Genomic DNA, 20,680 nt, shown 5'->3' with positions numbered 1-20,680 from the left:
TACAAATAGATGAAAAAACATCTGAAATACAAAGAAGTATAGAGTTTCCTTCAGCTATCTCTAGTTTCCAGCAAGGACAAGAGATGAAACTGGATGAAAATGGGAAAGATTACAAAGGTTGTGAATGAAGAAAACTCATTTTGCCAACTTTACTATAAAATAAGAAATGATAACCTGCTGGGGTTTATTTTTAATTGCTTCTGTTACTCTAGATTTGGAGGAAAGAAAAAGAAAACAAGTAGGATATAGTCCAAGGGTGGATAGAGGGAAAAGGATTAGTGGAAAAGTCACAAGAATATCTTTTACACTAAGGATAGGCAACCTATGACCTTAATTTTTCCTGACCTGCAACTTTGAATCTTCCTTGCTACCTAGCTTGCTGAAAAATGAAAGTGCAGATCAATATATGCTTAAATAAAGTTCAAATCACTAGTTATGTTAGAGTTACTCTCTATGCAGCCTGAATAATCCCAGCAAGCTTAATGAAAAAAAGAAAATACAACTAACAAACTGCAATGCAGGTACAGGACAATAAATCACCTGTGGTCAGTGTGACCTACCACAAATAGGAAATGGGGCTATCACATTTCAAGTTCAGCAGCCCTAAAATTTCAGGTGAAAGCCATCTTCATTTGGAATGGAGTATTTAAAGCCATTTCTGGGAAAAATGCTGTACATGAGGTTATTCTCATTTGCATGCAACAATGCAACTTAAATGAAGCAAGTGGAACAAGATAAAATAATATTTAAATGTCACATACTGTATACCCTCATAAGAGCGTAGCCTCATAAAATTCACTAAGTAAGCTCTTAGAAAATACTTAGAATATAGCAGTTGTATTAGAGCAGGGGTGTCAAACTGCTGGCCCATGGGCCGGAGGCATCATAGCAAAACTGTGTCCATCCCATTGCTGGCAACGTCATGTGATGTTGTGAGTTTGATACCTCTGTATTAGAGTATATATGTGGAGAGGGGAAGGATAGTAAATTCCATGCTAAGAATTAAAAGTACAATGCTGTCAACAGCATAATGACTGTACAGAATAATACTTGGAGCACTTCCTTTTCTGTCTGCATTGCAGGAAAGGCACATGGAGAACAATCAAAGGATAAAATGATCTCACCTTTGAGGAAAGTCTACTCTTATTTGTTTTAAGTTTAGAATGAATAGTAAGAAGGGATATGATAATGCTTGATTCAAAATGATGCAAAGTATGGAAAAAGTGAACATTTTTCCTCACGACACTCACAGTGGGAGATGCAAAGTAAGAAAAATGGTTATTACTGATACCACTATGATATGGAAGTATAACCTTAGGCAACTTTAAAAAAATGAATTTTATTCATCTGGTGCACCAGTGCATCTTTTCCTGGATCAGGAAGAGAAGTCACTCATGTCTTGCACATAGATCTCCCCTTGAAAACCATTTGGAAGCATCAACAGAATGCAGTGGCATGGACAATAATGCGCATGACTAGGTATGTCCATGTGGCACCACTGCTTCCTGAGTTGCACTGATTGCATTGTTCAGTTCCAACTGTCATTTAAGATACTGATTGTGACCTATAAAGTCCTACATGGCATAAAAAGCAAGATTCTATGAGAAACTGCCCATCTCCTGTGTTGCCCAGGTGACCCCATTCTGATAGCTTATCAACAAGCCTTGAACACTTGAATGTTTTCCCAGGCCTTGGGGTATGGTTATTGATGCCCCTTGTTGGATATGTTTTAAGGTAAAAACACCATCTGTTCTTGGGTTGTTTTTTTTTAATTCCCCTTCTTATTCCCTTTGTACTTTATCATTTTAATATAATGTATATTCCTATTTTGTTTGGTTTTATTGTATATCTAGAGTCATTTTGGAGTCAGGTAGTGCCTAAATTGAATAAATGAAATGAAATGATAAGACAGTCAGTTGCTACTAAACAGGATGCTTATATGCCACCGACAGAATCAGAAGCATCATATCCCAGGGGAGCAGTTGCTTAAAGATAAGAGGAGAGGTTATTGCATCTCCAAATTCTATTTATGGCTTGTTATCTGTTGATCTGTAGGTTTTGTTATGGTGGGAAACAAGATAGTAAACTAATTTGCTATTTGATTTGATCCAGATGGTTTCTAAATCAATGTTAAGCAAGTCAATGGAATTTTTAAAATTAAAAAATAGGGACAATTGGGATTCCCAATGGACATCTGAAATCTCCACCCTTTACTTCATAAAATAAATGCAATCAAAAGTTAAAGGAGACATTTTTAATTATCTTCCCTACAAATAAACACTTCTTCACTGTATATCCTTTTCAAAAAGAGAGAGAGAGAGAGAGAGAGAGAGAGAGAGAGAGAGGGAGGGAGGGAGGGAGGGAGGGAGGGAGGGGGAGGGAGGGAGAGAGCGTCTCCTGGTTACTAAAAAGTCATAAAGGAACATTCAATTAAATGAAGTCTATTGTCCACCCCATTAGCCCTCCCCTCCCACTCACTCCAGTTGTTTCTCCTGAAAGCTGGAAGAGTTTTTTAAAAGATATTTTCTATCATCATAAATGTTTTTGTATAAAAAACCTATATATACAACTATGCATATAAGTATTATCCTATGCATTTTTGTGCCAAACTCAGAGAAGTGCCACCTTGATTGTCAAGTTCTTGGAGTTGGAACAGTTGTCTCTTGAACAGCTGCATTTGTGTAAGCCTGGAGGCAGGTGGCCCCACTAGTCACTTGCCACTCATCACCATGCTGAAGTCAGAAAAATCCATCCTTTTTTAAAAAAAAATATGTCCCAAATGTGTCTAAGAGTTTAGAATTACTTTGCTTCATTCACACCACTTGAATATCTTCCATGCTGCTACCAAACAGTTTTTTTTAATGCCAAATGATAAGCATGATTTATGTCCTCAGTAATATGAACAAACCCTTCAGTTTCCTAAAGTCAATGTTTTTCACATCCTCATTCATTATACCCAGTTCTTCTGAATGTGAAGCTGTTGTGTTCAATTTTGCCATTTTAGGAGAAGAAATGTCAAACTGAAGAAGCTTTTAGCCTTTCCCTTTTTCTTGTCTCGATGTGAGATGCTGATATCAGAAGAGTGAGGCAAAGAACAAAGCTGGAATTTGTGTGTAGGAAAGGAGAGTTATAATCAGCAGCTCAGCTCAGGAGTGATCCAGCACAGTAGGAATAATGGTGAGCTGAAAACCAAGATCAGAAGCTGTTACAAATTGACTTGACTTTGGCTCTGTACCCACTCTTACATAGACAAAAGTTTGACTAGAGGAGAAGTCACGATGGGAAGGCAGATCTAAAACCAGTAGAGATCTTTGCTTTTATCCTGAGGCTGCAAACCTGAGAACAGGGAGAAAAAGAAAGAAAAAGAAAGAGAGAAGTTGGAAATTAAAAAAGGGAAGAGAAAAGAAATGAAATAAAGACAGAAAGAGCCAAATACCCTCATATTTGGTAATGACCTTTAAAGCCCTACATGGCATGGGTCCGGAATACCTTAGGGAGCACCTGCTGCCGTCAACAACTTCCCTCCGCCCAGTGCGCTCCCACAGAGAGGGCCTCCTCAGGGTGCCACCGGTCAGAGAATGTCGACTGGTGGCCCCCAGGGGGAGGGCGTTCTCTGTGGGTGCGCCGGATTTGTGGAACCGTTTACCGGTCGAGCTCCGGATGGCGCCCGACCTTCGCTCCTTCCGACGGGATCTAAAGACCTACTTGTTTGAACAAGCTGGCCTGGTCTGATGGGTTTGGGTTTTATTATTGCTTTTAACGTACTGTATTTATTGTTGTATTGTATTGGGCATTATGTTTAATCTTTTCTTAACTTTTGTATCTTCGTATTTTAGTATTTATTGCCCTGTTCACCGCCCTGAGTCCTTCGGGAGAAAGGCGGTATACAAATAAAATTATTATTATTATTATTATATGCTTGCAAAAATAGGTAAGTTACTTAAAACACAAGAACTGATGTCCAGAAGAAGTGTGAAATGAAGAACAAAGGCGTATGGATTAACTTTATGTGAGAACTTACAAAATCTAAAATGCTTGATGGCACAACCACTGGGGAAGTTACTACCACCTAAACATTACAGCCTCATATACTGTATTAAAACACCTCTTTATTTGTAAAAAAAATTAGAAAAGTGCCAAGTCTCAGACTTTTTACATAATTTCTGGCATCAAAAATAGTTGCCATGAATGATCCTGGATCAAAGTAAATGTGGAAAAAAATCAAATTAACTTGCAGGGTTATTGTGAAGTTGACAGTAATGGGCAATATCATTCAGTAGAGCAGTGTTTCTCAACCTTGGCAACTTTTAAGATGTGTGGACTTCAACTCCCAGATTCTAGGAGTTGAAGGTCACGCATCTTAAAGCTGCCAAGGTTGAGAAACATTGCAGTAGAGTTTCAGGACACTTACTGAAACAAACAAACAAACAAACAAAGACCTCATACTGTTGGTGTTCTGTGTCTTTCTCCTGTCCTCCTGGTAACATGATGCAATATGAATCGTGATATCACGCTGAGTGTTTCCTTGTCCCCCCATGGAGAACCCATGATGTAGAGAGGTCTGAGGAAACACAACAGCTTTGTTCATATCTTGTGTTAGGCAAGCTGCGGTTTGTCTAATCAAGGATTATTGAAAAAAACTGCAGTGCCTGGGTTCCTACATTATGCTAAACCACAAAGCATGGTTAGCAAGTTACAGTGGCTGGAGTAACAAAACAGGTCACATTCTAGGTGTGTTGTCAGAATCACAGCCAAGTAAACTACATGATAGCTTAATGCTGTGGTACAGAATCTTTATCAGCTTAGGACCAAAAGCTACAATTCTAAATGTGACAGAAAGTAGAATTCCAATTTTGAGCTTTCATCAGGATTTTTAAGAGCTAAAATGGTGCTTTAAGCCTCTGGAAGACTTAAGGTACATAATTTGCACTTAAAGTCTCCAGGATACAAAACCCCCTCCCCCAAAAATCTGATCACAATAAATTATTTTGCTCCGACCAGCTTTTGTGATGGCCTTTGCTTTAGCAAAAGGTATGAATCCAGTCATCTTTCTGCAATGGTATAACATCACAGGTATCTGCAAAGATGGGCAAGCATGGCAAATGACAAAATAAATATGCTGTTATAATACAAGTTCTGTCTATTTTGTACAAACATCACAAAATTGTATGCATGTAGGAAAGGAGCAGAACTTTTGCAATGGTGTGATTTTGCTCGTGTCATCAGTTTGACAAAATCATTAGATCCTGCTAGACACTTTTTTATAATTCAAAATGGGGCATCATATGTCACTGAGAAGAAGAGATAGAGAGAGAGAGAGAAATGTGGAGGGCTAGTTGCTTCTGTGATAAGCCAGAGTTTTGTCTGGGGTCATGCAGGAAAATGCACAGGCAGTTGTTTACCTAATTCCTCGTTCATTGGAATACACAATTACAGTAGAGAGGATTTTCAGCAGTAAGGAAAAGAAAGAAAAGTGGGCCTGCCAGGTCTTACCTGTCTCTACATTCAGCCCTAAGCTCTGTGCCATCTCTCCTGCAGGACCAGCAAAAGGAGCTGGCGTTGTCCATGATGATGTGGCAGGCTCATTCTTGCCTAGCTCACACTGAGGGCTGACTGGGGTGGGCACCGAGGCAGGAGTGAGGCGGTGGGGACGCACGGAAGCAGCAGGCACCAGCAGTGAACCATAGCGAGGGTCAAAATGTGGGCTGTAGACCTCATGCACTGTGGCGGGCCGAGGGTAAGCAGAACTCTGTGTACCAATGTATGGGTGGTGATGGTGGTGGTGATGATGGTGAGCTGGGTGCCAAGGCTCCGGAGGCCCCTGATGAAGATGGCTGTGCAGTGAGCCCGGAGAATAAGGGTCCGCTGTGGCAAAGGGCAGTTCACTGTGGGCAGCAGCTGCCAGTGGGCTGCCCAAAGAGGCAGGCACAGAAGAAGGTTGGTAAGTGCTGTTCCAGAAAGAGGGTGGGAAACTACGTTGGCTCATAGGAAAAGATCCTTCTGTACAAAGGAAGATAAGCACAAAACAGACAGCATTAGAAGGATAGGAGGACAACTAACTCATTTCTAGTCTTTGTCTTTTGCATAGTTCCAACAATGTATATTCCAGATATTACCTTTTTCCTGTTCTATAACCAAGACCAATAGGTTGATTCTTTTAAGAGTTCTCAAGCAGACTGATATAGCCTGCCTTTCGCATCCTTACACGACATGCATTTAAAACAAAAGCAGTTCCCCTAAAATGACCCACTAGATTATTCAGGCTTGTTTTCTTTCACAGATGACACTGAAATGCTTTCTTTGGTATTTTGTTATTAATGTATTTAAACCAAATAAAACACTTTGAGCCTTTGCTCTCACAAATATGATAAAAACTGTTTGTATCATGCGGGTATAAAGCCTAAATAACTTGTGTCTATGCTTCATTTCACACTGTCTCTTCCTGACTCTGGGTGATGTACAAAACTAAAGAAAACATAAAAACAGACAGCCCAGGATGAAATAAGAAAATAACAAAACAAAACAGAGGCCATTGAACAAATCATAAAACTTAATCCCAGGCCTCGGTTCAAAGCCAAATTTTCAAAGCTTTCTGGATGCTATCTTTTATCTTTTATCTCTGGGAGATGCTGCTCCAGAAGATGGAGGCTGCAACAGAAAAGGCATGCTTCTGAAAAAGGGGGACTGGAGTGCACCCATTCTACAGAAACATTCTGGCTAGACAAAAACTTTTGGAGACAATTAGTCTCTCAGATACTCAGGCCCTATAGTTACTTATAAATATTTACAAGTAAATATTCTTCAGAAACGAACAACACAAAATTGTGAATTGGAGGCTCAAAGCTGTGTTTTCCATTCTGAAATAGTTATAATTCTTTACAAATTTAAAACCCAGGTGCTCAAAATTGAGATTATTTACAGGCATCTTCAAGGTGAATTTTCTCCTCCCAAACTGAGTGACACTGAAAATTTGTAGGATACTATTTTTGAACTTATATGAAAAAGGTTTAGTACCACAAAAGAACTTTCAAGACTTTGATACTTTTAAAACAACAGTTGGTTTCATACACTACTGTATGTGAAACTCTAATGTGTGTTTTATTTTGGCTTAGTGTTAACCCAATCATGGCTTATATAAACCTTTAATATAAAACATAGTTTAGTACAAATCTGCTCATTCTGACTTATTTAAAAAGTGATTAGATGCAAAGAATAAAGCCAATGTACCTTTTCATTCTTTCATATTAGCATCAAATCAAAATATAAAATTCTACACAATTTTAAAAATTCTGCTTATATTTAAAAATAGCACATGAACTGGGTTCAGATGAATCTTTGGCATTGTGCATGAAATTGTTCTGTTACTTATCAATTAAAAATCATTCTTAGCACCACTCTCTTTCTATTTCTGTGTCTAGAGTGCCTATCAATGAGTTTGATTCCTGGCAACTAGACTGACCAGTCCCTACAGTTTTCTTGGCAATATTTTCAAAAATACTTTGCCATTGAGAGATAGAATAAGATAGAATGACTTTCCAAGATCAACAAGCTAGGTTCCATACCTAAAGCAGGATTAGAGCTTATTGTCTTTTTGGCTTCCAATCCTGTGACTTTAACTGCTACAAAACTGGCTTATAAATGCCTCTAGTTATCAACAAACCCAGTATAATGCTTGTGAAATCTTTTTTTTAAAAACATAGTATATTGAAAGTAATGTCTTTTTCAAGCTGAGTTCAACTGCAGATGCATATCCATCTAGTCTTTTTGTAGGAAAGTAGGATAAAATCTGCACACTTTGGCTGTGATAGATTAAACAGGAAGGACAAACATACAATATATGGTATTTAGATTAAGGGCTGGAAACAATCTAAGGTCAGCACTGTGATCAAAAGAAGAATGTTCAAATTGCCAGGATGTTTTTCAAGTGACAAAATATCCTAGAAATCCCAGTTCCCTTGTCTCTGGAGAAGAGGCAATTATAAACTGCCACACTTTCCCCACCTCCACTTTAAAAACTTAGAAACAGGAGTGTTAGATAATGTTTGCTAAAACCTAACAATTAATTCTGAAAGATGGAGGGATAAAGAGGAAAGAAACTGATCTATTTGGGGGCAATTATCTATGCTTCATCTCACAAGTATAAAGGAAAAACACAAAGACACTATGCATTTCATTTTTTCTAGAGATGCAAAATCATTGTATTTCTTCTCTCAGGGAACTGTCAGATTGGAAACATTAAAGCATTGCACATCCACCAGTTCCTGAGCTGGCAGAAAAGTATTTCAGCACAACATTTGCTGCCTTGATTGCCAAACTTTCTTTTTTCTTTAGTCACAATAGTGAAGACAATGAACAATGCCTTAATCTGACAAATTCAGGAAAATGAATGGTAGAAATCTCTGGCTTCCCATCAAGCATCACTGCTTATAGATGAAAAAGTAATCCTCTCACTCCCCATAATGTGGGGATGATAAAACAAGAACAGTGCCAACTTCTAATGGATCCAATAGTGATAGAACTAGCCACACAAAACTGACACAATCACCTTCTAAGCAGCACAAGATTCCCCTTGGCTAGGTATTTCACCATCCTTTGTGTTGCTTGGTTGCTTTAGGTTCCTAGTGCACACTGGAAGGCTGTACTGTATCTGATGGTCTTTGTAGTCCTCAATGGAACTGCATCTACGGTACATGGAGGGAAGTATGCAGTGGGGTACCTCAAGGCTCTGTTTTAGGCCCAGTACTCTTCAACATCTTCATCAATGATTTGGACGAGGGGAGAGATGGGGAACTCATCAAATTTGCAGACGGCACCAAGCTGGCAGGAATAGCCAACACTTTAAGATACAGAAGGATCTTGACAGAACATTGGGCGCTATCTAATGAAATGAAATTCAATGGTGAAAAAAGTAAGGTTCTACATTTAGGCAAGCAAAACCAAATGCACAGGTACCTTGTGGTGGTACCTTGCTCAATAGTAGTAACTGTGAGAGATATCTCGGAGTCCTAGTGGACAATCACTTAAATGTGAGCCAGCAGTGTGCTGCCAAAAAAGCCAACACAGTTCTAGGCTGCATCAACAGAGGGATAGAATCAAGATCACGTGAAGTGTTAATACCACTTTACAATGCCTTGGTAAGGCCACACTTGGAATACTGCATCCAGTTTTGGTCACCACGATGTAAAAAAGATGTTGAGATTCTAGAAAGAGTGCATAGAAGAGCAACAAAAATGATCAGGGGACTGGAGGCTAAAACATATAAAGAACAATTGCTGGAATTGGGTATGTATAGTTTAATGAAAAGAAGGACTAAAGGGTGACATGAGAGCAGTGTTCCAATATCTCAGGAGTTGCCACAAAGAAGAGGGAGTCAAGCTATTCTCCAAAGTATCTGAGGGCAGGACAAGAAGCAATGGGTGGAAACTAATCAAGGAGAGATGCAACCTAAGACAGTTAGAACAATTAATCAGTGGATAACTTGCCTCCAGAAGTTGTGAATGCTCCAACACTGGAGGTTTTTACAAAGAGACTGGACAGCCATTTGTCTGAAATGGTATAGGGTTTCCTGCCTAAGCATGGAGTTGGAATAGAAGACCTTCAAGGTCCCTTCCAACTCTGTTATTCTATTCTATTTAGCAAATTATGTTTTTGAGGCCCTCTTTGCAATCATAAAACCATAGGACCAAGAGTGGGTATTACACTAATGGATCAACTGCAACGAGGCATGTAGATTTATTTGTTTCTGTAGCTGACCTGATGCCATCAGTATTCAACTACAGTCCTGCATCTGAAACTAAATGGCCACTAGGCTCTGGTGGAAGGGTAGAAGAGAAGAAAAGGTCATGAAGAGGAATAGCCCAACTTCTATCTTGAGTAACATTACAATAGCCTTCAGTGGCATCCTCCAACTATATTGCTGTGGGGGTGGGTGGGTTGTTCTTGTTTTGTTTTGTTTTTTACAATTTTACCTGCAATCAGAGTTGCTGGGAGTGGCGTGACACATAAATAAATAGTAATGGACCACAATTCTAATAATTCCAGGCAGTGTGGGCAGTAAAAGCTGAGCTGATTGAGGGTTTGCAGCTGTAATGCAAGACTCTTAGATGGGAGGGCATGGATTTGGAAGAGGTCACTTGAAGTTGTGGTAAATTCTTCCAAATAGGTCTTGTACAGCTGGACTTACACCACTTTGAAACTGAAAGTTTTTACTTGAGGACAATTCATTGTTTAAGACAGGCATGTCAAACTCACAATGTCATGTGATGTCGCGCGATGTATCGTGACTTTTTCCCCATTGCCAGCAATGGGGCGGGGACAGTTTTAGTATGATGCATCTGGCCCATGGGCCGGCAGTTTGACGTGCCTGGTTTAAGAGAAATGAGGAAGCATTTTCTGAGGCATTTTAGGATGAAATTATGGAAATTTTAGAGATGAATTCACCCATCAAACTGCACTGCAAGAGCTGGGAATCGCTGGTTAAGCAACAAGGAAGCAAAGGACATTGCCAATATATTTTTTATCCATCCTAATTGACTGGGTTCAGACCTATATTAACATACACACCACAGTTCAGAAAACCATAGTGTGCTGTTTACCAACTTTGCCAGGACTTGAAAGCTAAGTGGTGCTGCCTTGATTAGTGCTTGGATGGAAGATTGTATGAAAATACAAAGGCTGGATTTAAAAAAAAAATCCAGAAAAAAGACAGTATAAAAGCATGTTGGTACTGCTACTAAAAAAATGACAGTGTGATATCCAGTGGGAAGCATACAGCATTCAAGTGCATCTTCTCCTTAGTTTTGTTTAGGAACTGGGCACCTGTAGCAGCACAAATTTCAGGGATAAAAACAAAGAGGTTGTTTTGACACCTAAAGGTGAACTGTTTATTAACCAAAGTTTATGTGATGATAAAATTTGTTCATCTTTCAGGTGCCACAACTCTTTATGGCTGTGGCTGAAATTTGAAACTCCAGTTCTTCTGAAATAGCACTGTTTGACCATGACAAACTTTTCCAGTCAGGAAGTTTTGTTCCCACAAAAGAAATCAAGGCAGTGACTGCAAAAACGTTCCTTCTGAACTTACACTGACTTTACTTTGACCGATAAGACTATTGTGGTACAGGCATAGATATTGAAGTGGTGTTGGGGCTACGTTAAGGGATTTTCTATGATTAGGCACAGCACTCAGATACTCCATTTCATTCAAAAGAAAAGTGAAAGAGGGCTGGGCTGCAGAGCCCCATTCCTTCAAGCTTCCATCCAACAAATAAGGGTTATGTTAGACTTAAAAAAGCCCATTGGGTTTTGTCACAAAACAAAGCCAGTGCCCTCCTCTGCTTGCCTTCAGAAACTATCAAAGGCATAGACATTTACTAGGAGACCCCATTTCCAAGTGCTGTCCACTCCATGCAAAAGGTATAGTACCCCCCCCACACACACACACATCTACTGGTTGTTCCACTAAAAATAATCTTGTTTGTTCTCCCAGCACTCGGCTATCCCCTGAACCTTCCTCCAGGAAGATTTTGGCAATTAATAGGAAAAATTCTCATCTAGATACAGCTATTCATCCCAGTGACTTGTTAGTTCTTTTCCCCCATTTATCTCAGGATATAAGACTGGTGTAAGCAATCTTTTTGTAAAGATAATAATGAATCATCTGTTATCTTTCAATACTGAATGGTTGTGGGCGGCTTATTCAACACATCTTGGTTAATGATGATCATTTTATAAACATCTTTCAATGGTGTTCTATACGTAAACGTTATGTTTAATACTGTTTGTTTTCCATGTACAGTGTATAAGTAAAAAGCTGGACTGTACTTGTACATACAGCTTGATTTATAAGAATAGCATGTATTCTTGGCACATGGAAAAAAATATCTGTTTATTCTTTCATTGGATTCATCCTCAGTGACCAGAGTTTACGTTTTATAACTCCAAATATAGGTTTTTTATTGTTTTAATATGTTTTTAGCCACTCAGAATTGCATTTGCAAGATGGGCACTCAAATAAATTGATTTCATAAATGAATATACTTAGCTCACTTTTTGGGGGAAAAAATCCAATTACCTACTTAACAAATCTATATAAATATATATAACCTCGTAGCTTTATTAAAACAAGACTCTAAACATATTCATATGTGCCCGACCATGATTTCTTTAATAACTCAGAATTGCTGAGTGACACCCTATACCAGTGATGGCGAAGCTTTTAGAGACCGAGTGCCCAAACTGCAACCCAAAACCCACTTATGTATTGTTGGGTGCTGGGTGGGCGTGGCCCATTGGGTGGGAGCGGCCCATTGGGTGGGTGTGGCCAATTGGATGGGCATGGCTGCAGTGGTAATGGCAGACTGAGTAGGACTAAAAAGTTCAATCAATTCCAACTTTGCGAGATCTTTCCCCCCCCCCCCGAAGTTGAAATTGATTGATTGAACCTCTTTTTTTTGCACACGGTGGTGGAGGCCTAAAGTGAAAAGGTTTTATAAAATCCAGCTGAAGGCTAGGACTGGGGCGACAGCACGTGTGCCCACAGAGAGGGCTCAGCGTGCCATCTGTGGCACACGTGCCATAGGTTCACCACCACGGCCCTATACTAAACCATAAACTATGATTTCCCACCACAGCTTCTGGGTTCACACCAAGCTAAAATTAAGCCATAGCTTAATGTAATCCATGAACCAGGCACCTATTCAGCTAATATTAACTATTCCCGCAACCCAATTGAAGAAGATTCCAAAGAATTCTATTTGACCAAAGCAGAGCACCATCTGGCACAGTAATAAGTTTCTTCACTATGGCCAGCAGGAAAGCAGCAATCAACATAAGGTGACAAAAAAAATTTCCTGCCTCTAAAGGTGCCTGAAATCAGTTTTAGGAGAAGGTAATCTGGTGAGATTATGCTGTTTTAATTAATGAATAGAACCAGTCCTTACAGTTTGGGGGGAAGGGCTGAGGAGGCTTTCTCATCTCTGGCAAAGTGAACACAGGTTGCTGTTCCCTTTTTCTAATATAGGTTTTTAGATGGATGAGGCTGCTGGACAGATCAAACCATAAACCTTTATCCAGAAATATCACTGGTCTGCCCTCCAATCATCCACCTTGAAGATGAACAAAAACAGGCAGTCGGTAAACTTGAGAAAAGAAAATTTTCTTGCTCACGTAAACCTCTTTACCAGTTCTGCACACAGACTGGAGATATATTTCCCTCTTTCCCTCTATAGAAATTACTTGGGGAACGATATATACTAGAGAGAAACTTTTACTTATATGTTTCTCTCAAAACACATTCCTAGGCTCAAATTCTTTTATTCTTTTATCACCTTGGGTCAGAGTATGACTGGTAGTTCTGTTAAAATGAAATGAGCCTCACAAACTTGATTGCCTTTAAGTCATTTTGATAGTAACTGAAGTATATTATAGCAACCAGGAAACCATCAGTTCTGCTCTCTTTCACATACTGTACTTTAAAAGCAATCTTAATTATCATAGTTCCTCCGCTTAGCTTGGGAGTATGAACGTGGAAGTTTCTAAACATGATTGCAATGACATTGGGTTACCTGCTGAGGGAAGGGAATTGCAGAGACTTATCCCCAAGATATAGATTCTACCCTGCTAGCCCTCATTTCTTCAACAGCTGCTATCAGATGGCCCAAGACATTTTGCTGCAAGGAGTCCCCTGTCTTTTTGCCTACAAAGAATATCAAAATCTTTCTTCAACACTAATGATGGGACAATATCGGTTACATCTGAAAGCAAGGTAGATTTTTTTTTTTGGAGAGGACTTTCTCACTCTGGCTAACATTAGGGCCAGTCCTGATCAGAATTCTATGAAATAATGCATCCAAAGCAGACTCGTTTATTTGCTAGTGAACATTATGGTCATAGGAATATTCTCCTTCTCTTAAAGTATTCCAAACTTGCATTCTACAACTACTACCTATCCTTGAACAACAGCAGCGCTTGGTTTCTTAGTTAGGTTTCTTAAAAATCTCCACAAAACTGCCATCTCTCTGACTCCGGAAAGCTGTGGCTTTCCCAATACCAAAAGGACCCAGATTGTTGGAGGCAATAAGCTGACTTTGTAATAATGCCGCTTGGGGGGGGGGGCGAAAGCCCTAATGAGCAGGCATATACATAGAATGAAGGCTATTGCTAAGCACATTGGTTTGTGCTTAAATTGTAAGCCGCCCTGAGTCTTCGGAGAAGGGCGGGATATAAATGGGATTTTTTTTAAAAAAGGAACCATCTACATCAGGGGTCTTCAAACTTGGCCCTTTTATGACTTGTGGACTTCAACTCCCAGAATTCCTCAGCCAGCAAAGCTGGCTGAGGAATTCTGGGAGTTGAAGTCCACAAGTCATAAAAGGGCCAAGTTTGAAGACCCCTGATCTACATCTTGGCAGGCAACAATTTCCAGATGCTTTGGATTATAACTCTCACGTCAGAGGATTCTGGGAGTTATAACCCAAGTCACCAGAAGGCCACAGGTTGACCACCACTGACCCAAGCTCTGAGGAGTTGCATCTTCTCGAGCCTCGGGTGACAAGAGAATCCCCTGGGGCCAAAGCTAGCCTGAAGGCGGCCGGAGACGAAGAGACCACCCAGCTCACCTCTCCAAGCGGCGGAGCTCCTCGCAACGGCCTTGAGGCTGGCGCTACTGGGCGAGTAGCTGCTGGGCTGGCTGAGAGCTCGGCTGAAGTGCTCGTCCACCACGGCGCTGATGTCTCCTTGGAAGTAGGTGAACAAGACACACCTGGCGTTGATGTACTCGGCCTCGGGGGGGCGCTCTTTCTCCGGGCTGCACTCCTCCTCCTTGATGCTGGCCGGGGCGGCGTGGTTGGAGAAGGAGGAGCTGCTGCTACTGCCGCTGGTGCTGGCGCTCTCGGCGGCTTCCTGCATCTTCGAGTAAAAGGCTAATTTCTGCGAAGGAGATCCCAAACGGTCAGGGTCAAGTGATTCCCCGCTGCCCTGCCTCCTCCCGCCTCAAAGCATTTCCTGCCCGGGGTTCTCAGAGCGACGGAGCCCTTCCTCGCCCTTCCCTCCTATCTGGGGGAGGGGGGGTTTATAAGGCGCTCTGCTCCCATTTTCAGTCCCACAATTGCGGCGACGCGGCGCGGCGCGGGGCTGGGGGGGTGGACGGCGGAGAGACCGCGGCTTTTTCCGAGCTAGCCCTTTTTTCTTGTGGGCTGCGGCTCGTCTAATTCCTGCTAGCCGGTAGGGCACAATTTTATCGCCTCCACCAGGCTGGGGTAAAGCTACGCGAAAAAGCCTTAGAGACGAAACGGTTGGCATTTAGTCACCAGCCCGCCAGCTCGGTGGCCGGCTGAGGACTTGGACGCGAGTCTCGAAGCCGGTAATTAGCACACCTCTGCCTCATGGCCGTGAAAGCGCGGGAAAAGCAGCGAGGAAGGGTTCCGCTCTGCCGCGGCTATCAGCCGGCCGACTGAGAGGCTTCCCTTCAGCCGCCGCCGGCGCCGCCTTCGAGGAAAGGCCTTGTCAGAAAGGAGCGCGGGGCTCCCCGCTCCCACGAGTCCCACGCAAAGGGACGCCAGCCACGCCTTTTAGAGCAACGCAGAGCTCCAGACGTGGGTTCCCCGTGAGGTGCGAAGAGGAGCTCGAACGCCCAAGAGACCAGGCTCCCGCCATGGCAATTCCAATTACTCCTCCCCGCGCGGAAGGTGGCTTATGGGAGTGGTAGTCTAGCCCATCTAGCAAGCAAAGGGCTAGCCCAGCGGTAGGCAACCTCGGCTCTTTTATGACTCATGGACTTCAACTCCCAGAATTCCTGAGCCAGCTATGCTGGCTCAGGAATTCTGGGAGTTGAAGTCCATGAGTCATAAAAGAGCCGAGGTTGCCTACCCCTGGGCTAGACAGAAAGGCTGCAACAACCCCGTTGGTCGCGCTTCGCTCGCGGGACCTCTTTGCCTGGGAAGTCTCCTTCGACGGAGGCATTTTGGACGGATGTAGCGGATGAGGGAACAACTCGCCCCAAGGGCGAAGCTGGGCAGGCCGCGCCTGCCGCCTTTCTGAAGCCCGGGTGGAAGGGCTCCGCAGCTTCATTGGCGCGGGGGAGCTTCTGCCGTCCTCTTCACTTCCCCAGGCAGCGTTCCTCTGCCGGCCTTCGCCGAGGAAATCCCGGAGAGGAGAAAACCCAGTGCGGTCCCGGATCTTCGGTCACCGCGCGGCCTGCGCTCTTTTCTCGAGCAGGCAAGCAGGCGTCGGCGGAACCTTTCAAAACGCCGCGGCCTCGGACGGGCCGAAGGGGCTGTTTGCTGGAGCTGAGAGAAGCCCAGAAGGCTACGCGGACCTGCACGGATCAGAAGAACTGGCCCGGGAACGGCCCGAAACGGCCACCCACTTGCGCGTCTGGAGAAGGCGACTGTATATATCACCGCCCAACATTTCTAAAAAGGACCAAAGGCAGCGAAGAATTTCCTGCTCTAAATTATTATTTTCTCTTTGACAAGAGTTAGCAGATTAAACGTCCAGAATACACGAAAAGCATAGGGACGTCCCAAGAAATAGCACATTAAATACTATAAGCACGGGAAAACTACTCTAAACAGATCGTTGAACCTGGTTGCGATTTAAGCTATACTTTGTGCCTTCGGCTTCAGGGTGCCACAAGGTTCTTCCTGGTTCTTCCGGCCAGGATCTAACCGGTTTCACCCTCTGGAAACTGGGGCACCCAGAACCTCCGGGGAAGACCGTGACTGTCGACTTTTACAGGATTCCTTAGATCCAATATTGCCGTAACGAGCGACCAAGAGTAGATCTTGAAGAGACTCGACTTCGGTCCCAAACGTACAGATTCTCAAGGACCACGGAGCAGAGTGTCCGGTTGACTGCTGTCTCTTGGGCGGAAGGAAGGCTGCCCTCTCTTCAGAGCAAATGCCGGCAGGGTCCTAGTTTAATTTATTTTCTTGGGGGAAAATTAGGCATTAGGAAGCACGAGCATTTTGAGGGGGCGTTTCACGAGGTGGACGTCCTAAAGTCACGGGACTCTTCCCATATTTAGCCCAAGCAGAAAAATCCTTGTTGGTAACAAGGAGATACACTGAGGTGGGATTTGAAATGAAAGAGACAAGTGACTTACCGTTTCAAAATAGATTTTGGGGGAAAGGGGGAAACGCATTTCTGTGGCGAACAGAGGGAGAAAGGCATTGTCGTAAAGGGATAGATTATGTTTACGAGGTTCTGAAGAAGAAAGCGCGCTCTCTCGAAAGTCGACTAAACGCTTTCCGCGTTGGCTTTCCCGCGGTTAAGCTGCTTGCAGCTGCTGCTTTTGGGAAGGGCCGAAACGAATAATTTGGATTCGGATGCAGTGTTAAGTGCTTGGAAAACTAAATCGGAGAAACGCTTTCAAATGGGACTTTGTCAGCGAACAAACAAGGCTCGACCAATCTCTACATCAACAATGTTTTCCTCTCGGAAAGTCAAGTGAGAGGGCAGCTGGAAGAATTCCCAGTTACGGAGAAAGCGATTACCAAAGCTACTAACTGTGATGGCCAGTACATTCTGATGCCCTTCCTCTCCTAACATGTCGCAGGAGGTCTTCCTTTGGGAACTGAAACTTGTTGGGACACTGGCCTGATCCGGGGGTTCTGATAAGAAAAAAATTGGGAAGGTCATCTGATCCATTGCTGCCCAGAAAGGGGGAAAGCACACCATTACAAGCCAATAAATTGTTCAGTTTTAAGACCTTTGCCTTCCAGAATCCTTCCATTCTGATGTTCAGGTTATTTCAGGCACACGTCTACTTCTTTTATTTGGAAAATGCACTGCAGGTTACAGCCCTTAATGTCATAAGGCCAGAATTCAAAAACACCTGGTTTTCAAAGCAGCCACTGAGAATATTCCAATGGAAAATCGTCTGGCATTTCACAAGGTAGCAGGTAATGAAAATGGAGCATCCTCTTGGTGAAGACCCTTTGTTCTGAGTTTACTAGTAAGTTCAAATAGAATAATGGCAATGGGTAATTTTGTTGCTATTTATATAAAGTAAGACAGCGGAAATAAATTTAACATTACTGTGGAGGGTGGGGGAACAAGCAAATGAACATTTGACATTTCTTCATTTTGTGGAGAAAACTGATTTCAGTTTACTCAAGATTTAAGCCAAATTTATTTTAAACGATTTCTTGGGAAGCAGAAGTTAGGCACTTCAGTGGCATGGGCAGAGTGCCATTTCCTTGATGTTTGCGACTTCAGACAGCTTTAGAAGGCAGCCCTAACGGCACTTCATTTCGGAACAAAACGAGAGGAGGAGGAGAAGCGAAACGGGTGCAATTTTCTTTTAAATCCTATTTTATCCTAACAGGTTTACAATTAAACACGGTATTTTTCTGTCACTCTAAACAATATTAGGCCTGCTCAGGACGAATTTATTCTAAACTACAAAACATACCCTGTCTAAAGGGCTATATTAGGTGCACAATCTAGTTCTAATCACATTGATTAGAAGTTGTTCAAATGATCAAAAAAAGGAGTTTCTTTATTTTTAACATCCTAAAAGGTATCTAGCTAGCGATTTATAGACATTCAGTCAAGTCCTATCACGAACGCAGACAGTATAGGGATGTCCGCATGACCACAAACCGCGGGTCTAAATGAAGACGCAGGAACCAGTTCCATTTCGTATCGACACTTTCTCACAACGGGATACGCTGTATGAGGAATAGATTTCCTACCGGTAGTTGGCCGTTGTGTCAAAAGTCTGCAAAGCAGGTTAGCCAGGTTTTAGAAACCCATGAAAAATGCCTGACACGTACGCCGAGTATCTCGAATTCAGAGAGATTGGCTGGCAGGTGAGATCCCGGTATAAGGCCCGACACAATACCATTGCCTTCTTCTATGTATATGGCTGAAGGTCTTGACGGAGCTATCTTAAAATAACGAGGGAGCCGTAAATGTTCGTTGTGACAGAAGCTTTGGCGCAGCAACTGCTTCAATCAGAATTAACGTAGATGAATTTCCGATTTGCTTAGCTGCTTTCTCTGTCCGGGCCAGCGCCTCTGAATACTGTACATCTTTCTAAGTCGAAAGCTAAGCGACAGTTGCAGGTAAGGATCTTTTAATTCCGCCGCTACCAACCGGGGCGGCCAGGGCGGCGAATCTGCTTGGATCCCGAAGGCGTCCAAAAGGTTTACATCAGCGATTTGGCAGGGACTGCGTTTCCAATAGTCCGTTTAGGGTTTGCTCTCGGGAGTTTTCCGCTGGAAGAAATTCCCCCGCCCGCCCAGATTCGACCCTACTACAGCAAGGGAACCCGGCCGAATCCACAAAGAACAGGGCGAAACGGAATCCTCCGCCAAGCCACCTGGCAGTCCAAGCATTTCAAAAGGGGTGACAGTAGTCACCCTACGGCAGCGTTTCCCAACCTTAGGAACTTGAAGATGCGTGGACTTCAACTCCCAGAATTCCCCAGCCAGCATAGCTGGCTGGGTAATTCTGGAAGTTGAAGTCGACGCATCTTCAAGTTCCTAAAGGTTGGGAAACGCTGCCCTACGGTACCCTCCTACCCAGCCACCCACCCCGGCGCCCATCCATTCCGGGAAAGAGGAAGCTATTCGCCGACAGCGCGAAATAAACCCCCGAGGCCAATAGGACCAGTCCCGGGCCAGTCTCCGCCGCGCAGCCTGGCGCCCTTTGGAAGGAAGCGACCTACCTGGTGGTAAGGGCTGTAGGCTGCTGCGAAGTAAGGCTGAGGAGGACCGTAGACTTGATACATAACATCCAGACAGCTCATGGCGAAAGGCGGCCGGGGCTGGCGCCGCAAAGCGGGCTACGAGGCCAAGCCAAAGGGCGGCTTCTTCATGGGGCTGCCCGGGCAGTAGCCGAGCCCCCTTAGCCGCCGCGAGGAAGAGGGGAAGACGCGCGCTCTGCCCTTCCTCCCTCCTCCCTCCTTCCCTCCCTCCCTCCTTCCTTCCTTCCTTCCTTCCTTCCACGCGCCCGCAACAGCCCGCCAGCTCAGGACCCAAAGGCGCGGCGGGCGCCCGTCGGGAGGCATTTAAACGGCAGGGCCGGCGTCAAGCGGAGGCGGAGACGGGCCAGCTCTCGGGACCAATGGGGAAACCGCGTGCGCTCGCGCCCCTGCTTTGTGCCGCAGCGAGTGGGGACTGGCCCGGCGGTGCTGGACTTCTCTGTCTTTTTCCCTGCAACAGAAAGAGCAGCGTCGTCGTCGTCGTCGTCGTCGTCTCCTGGACCTGGAGGCCTCGTGGAGGATGGCTTGGTTGCATCCCTGGTCCTCCGACTTTCAGGAATAAGGTCCAAAATCTGGAAACGCAGTGAGAGAACTGGGATGAATGAGCAGATACAGCCTGAACACTTGAGGGTCGACCCATCCTCTTCTTCGTTCCATACCGGGAGCAAAAAATTTTCTGGATGCCTTGCATCCGATTGAAAATATATGGACGTTGGAAAGAGATGGAGGACGGTGGATTCCCCCCCACCCCCACCCCCAGTTGTATGGCTTGGATCCCTTCCTAGTTCTGGTTAGTTAATACATTGGTTTCGTTCCCCTAACTGGAGTGCTGCGGCTCTATACACTCTGTACCGTAAGATAACCACATAAGCATGGTTTGTGTAATGTGAAGCTTACTTGGTAGACCTGTGCATAGTACAAACAGAACTGGTCATTAACTGTAGTCCTTGGCTGGCAGAAGAATTAAAT

The 20,680-nt window shown here is 43.6% G+C and overlaps 1 protein-coding gene across 2 annotated transcripts; it reads right to left on the bottom strand.

The window, feature by feature from the left end:
• Positions 1 to 2,510: 2,510 nt before the first annotated feature.
• Positions 2,511 to 19,895, bottom strand: VGLL2 (vestigial like family member 2). Of its 2 annotated transcripts, none has more exons than XM_081343553.1 (4): positions 19,676 to 19,895; positions 14,619 to 14,928; positions 5,494 to 6,000; positions 2,511 to 3,336 (listed from the first exon to the last, which is right to left on the bottom strand). In XM_081343553.1, exons 1-4 carry the CDS (start codon positions 19,754 to 19,756, stop codon positions 3,293 to 3,295), a joined length of 942 nt encoding a protein of 313 aa, XP_081199679.1. In that variant the 5' UTR covers positions 19,757 to 19,895; the 3' UTR covers positions 2,511 to 3,292. The 2 variants fall into 2 exon arrangements, with proteins under 2 accessions (XP_081199679.1, XP_081199678.1); XM_081343552.1 differs by lacking the exon at positions 2,511 to 3,336 and adding an exon at positions 4,375 to 4,561.
• Positions 19,896 to 20,680: the final 785 nt, after the last annotated feature.

The sequence above is a fragment of the Vipera berus genome (genome assembly GCF_964194415.1).
Source record: "Vipera berus genome assembly, chromosome: 1".
Lineage (NCBI taxonomy): Eukaryota > Metazoa > Chordata > Lepidosauria > Squamata > Viperidae > Vipera > Vipera berus.
Note: the sequence above shows the minus strand (reverse complement) of the source record. Positions and strands in the feature narration are given on the sequence as shown.

Excerpts from the sequence above, each read along its gene's own strand:
- VGLL2 (XM_081343552.1), bottom strand. The coding sequence starts at position 19,756 with ATGAGCTGTCTGGATGTTATGTATCAAGTCTACGGTCCTCCTCAGCCT. Across the intron at positions 14,929-19,675 it reads CCTACAGCCCTTACCACCAG|AAATTAGCCTTTTACTCGAA; the intron begins GTAGGTCGCTTC and ends TCTCCTTCGCAG. Across the intron at positions 4,562-5,493 it reads AGGGCTGAATGTAGAGACAG|ACCTCTCTACATCATGGGTT; the intron begins GTAAGACCTGGC and ends GTGTTTCCTCAG.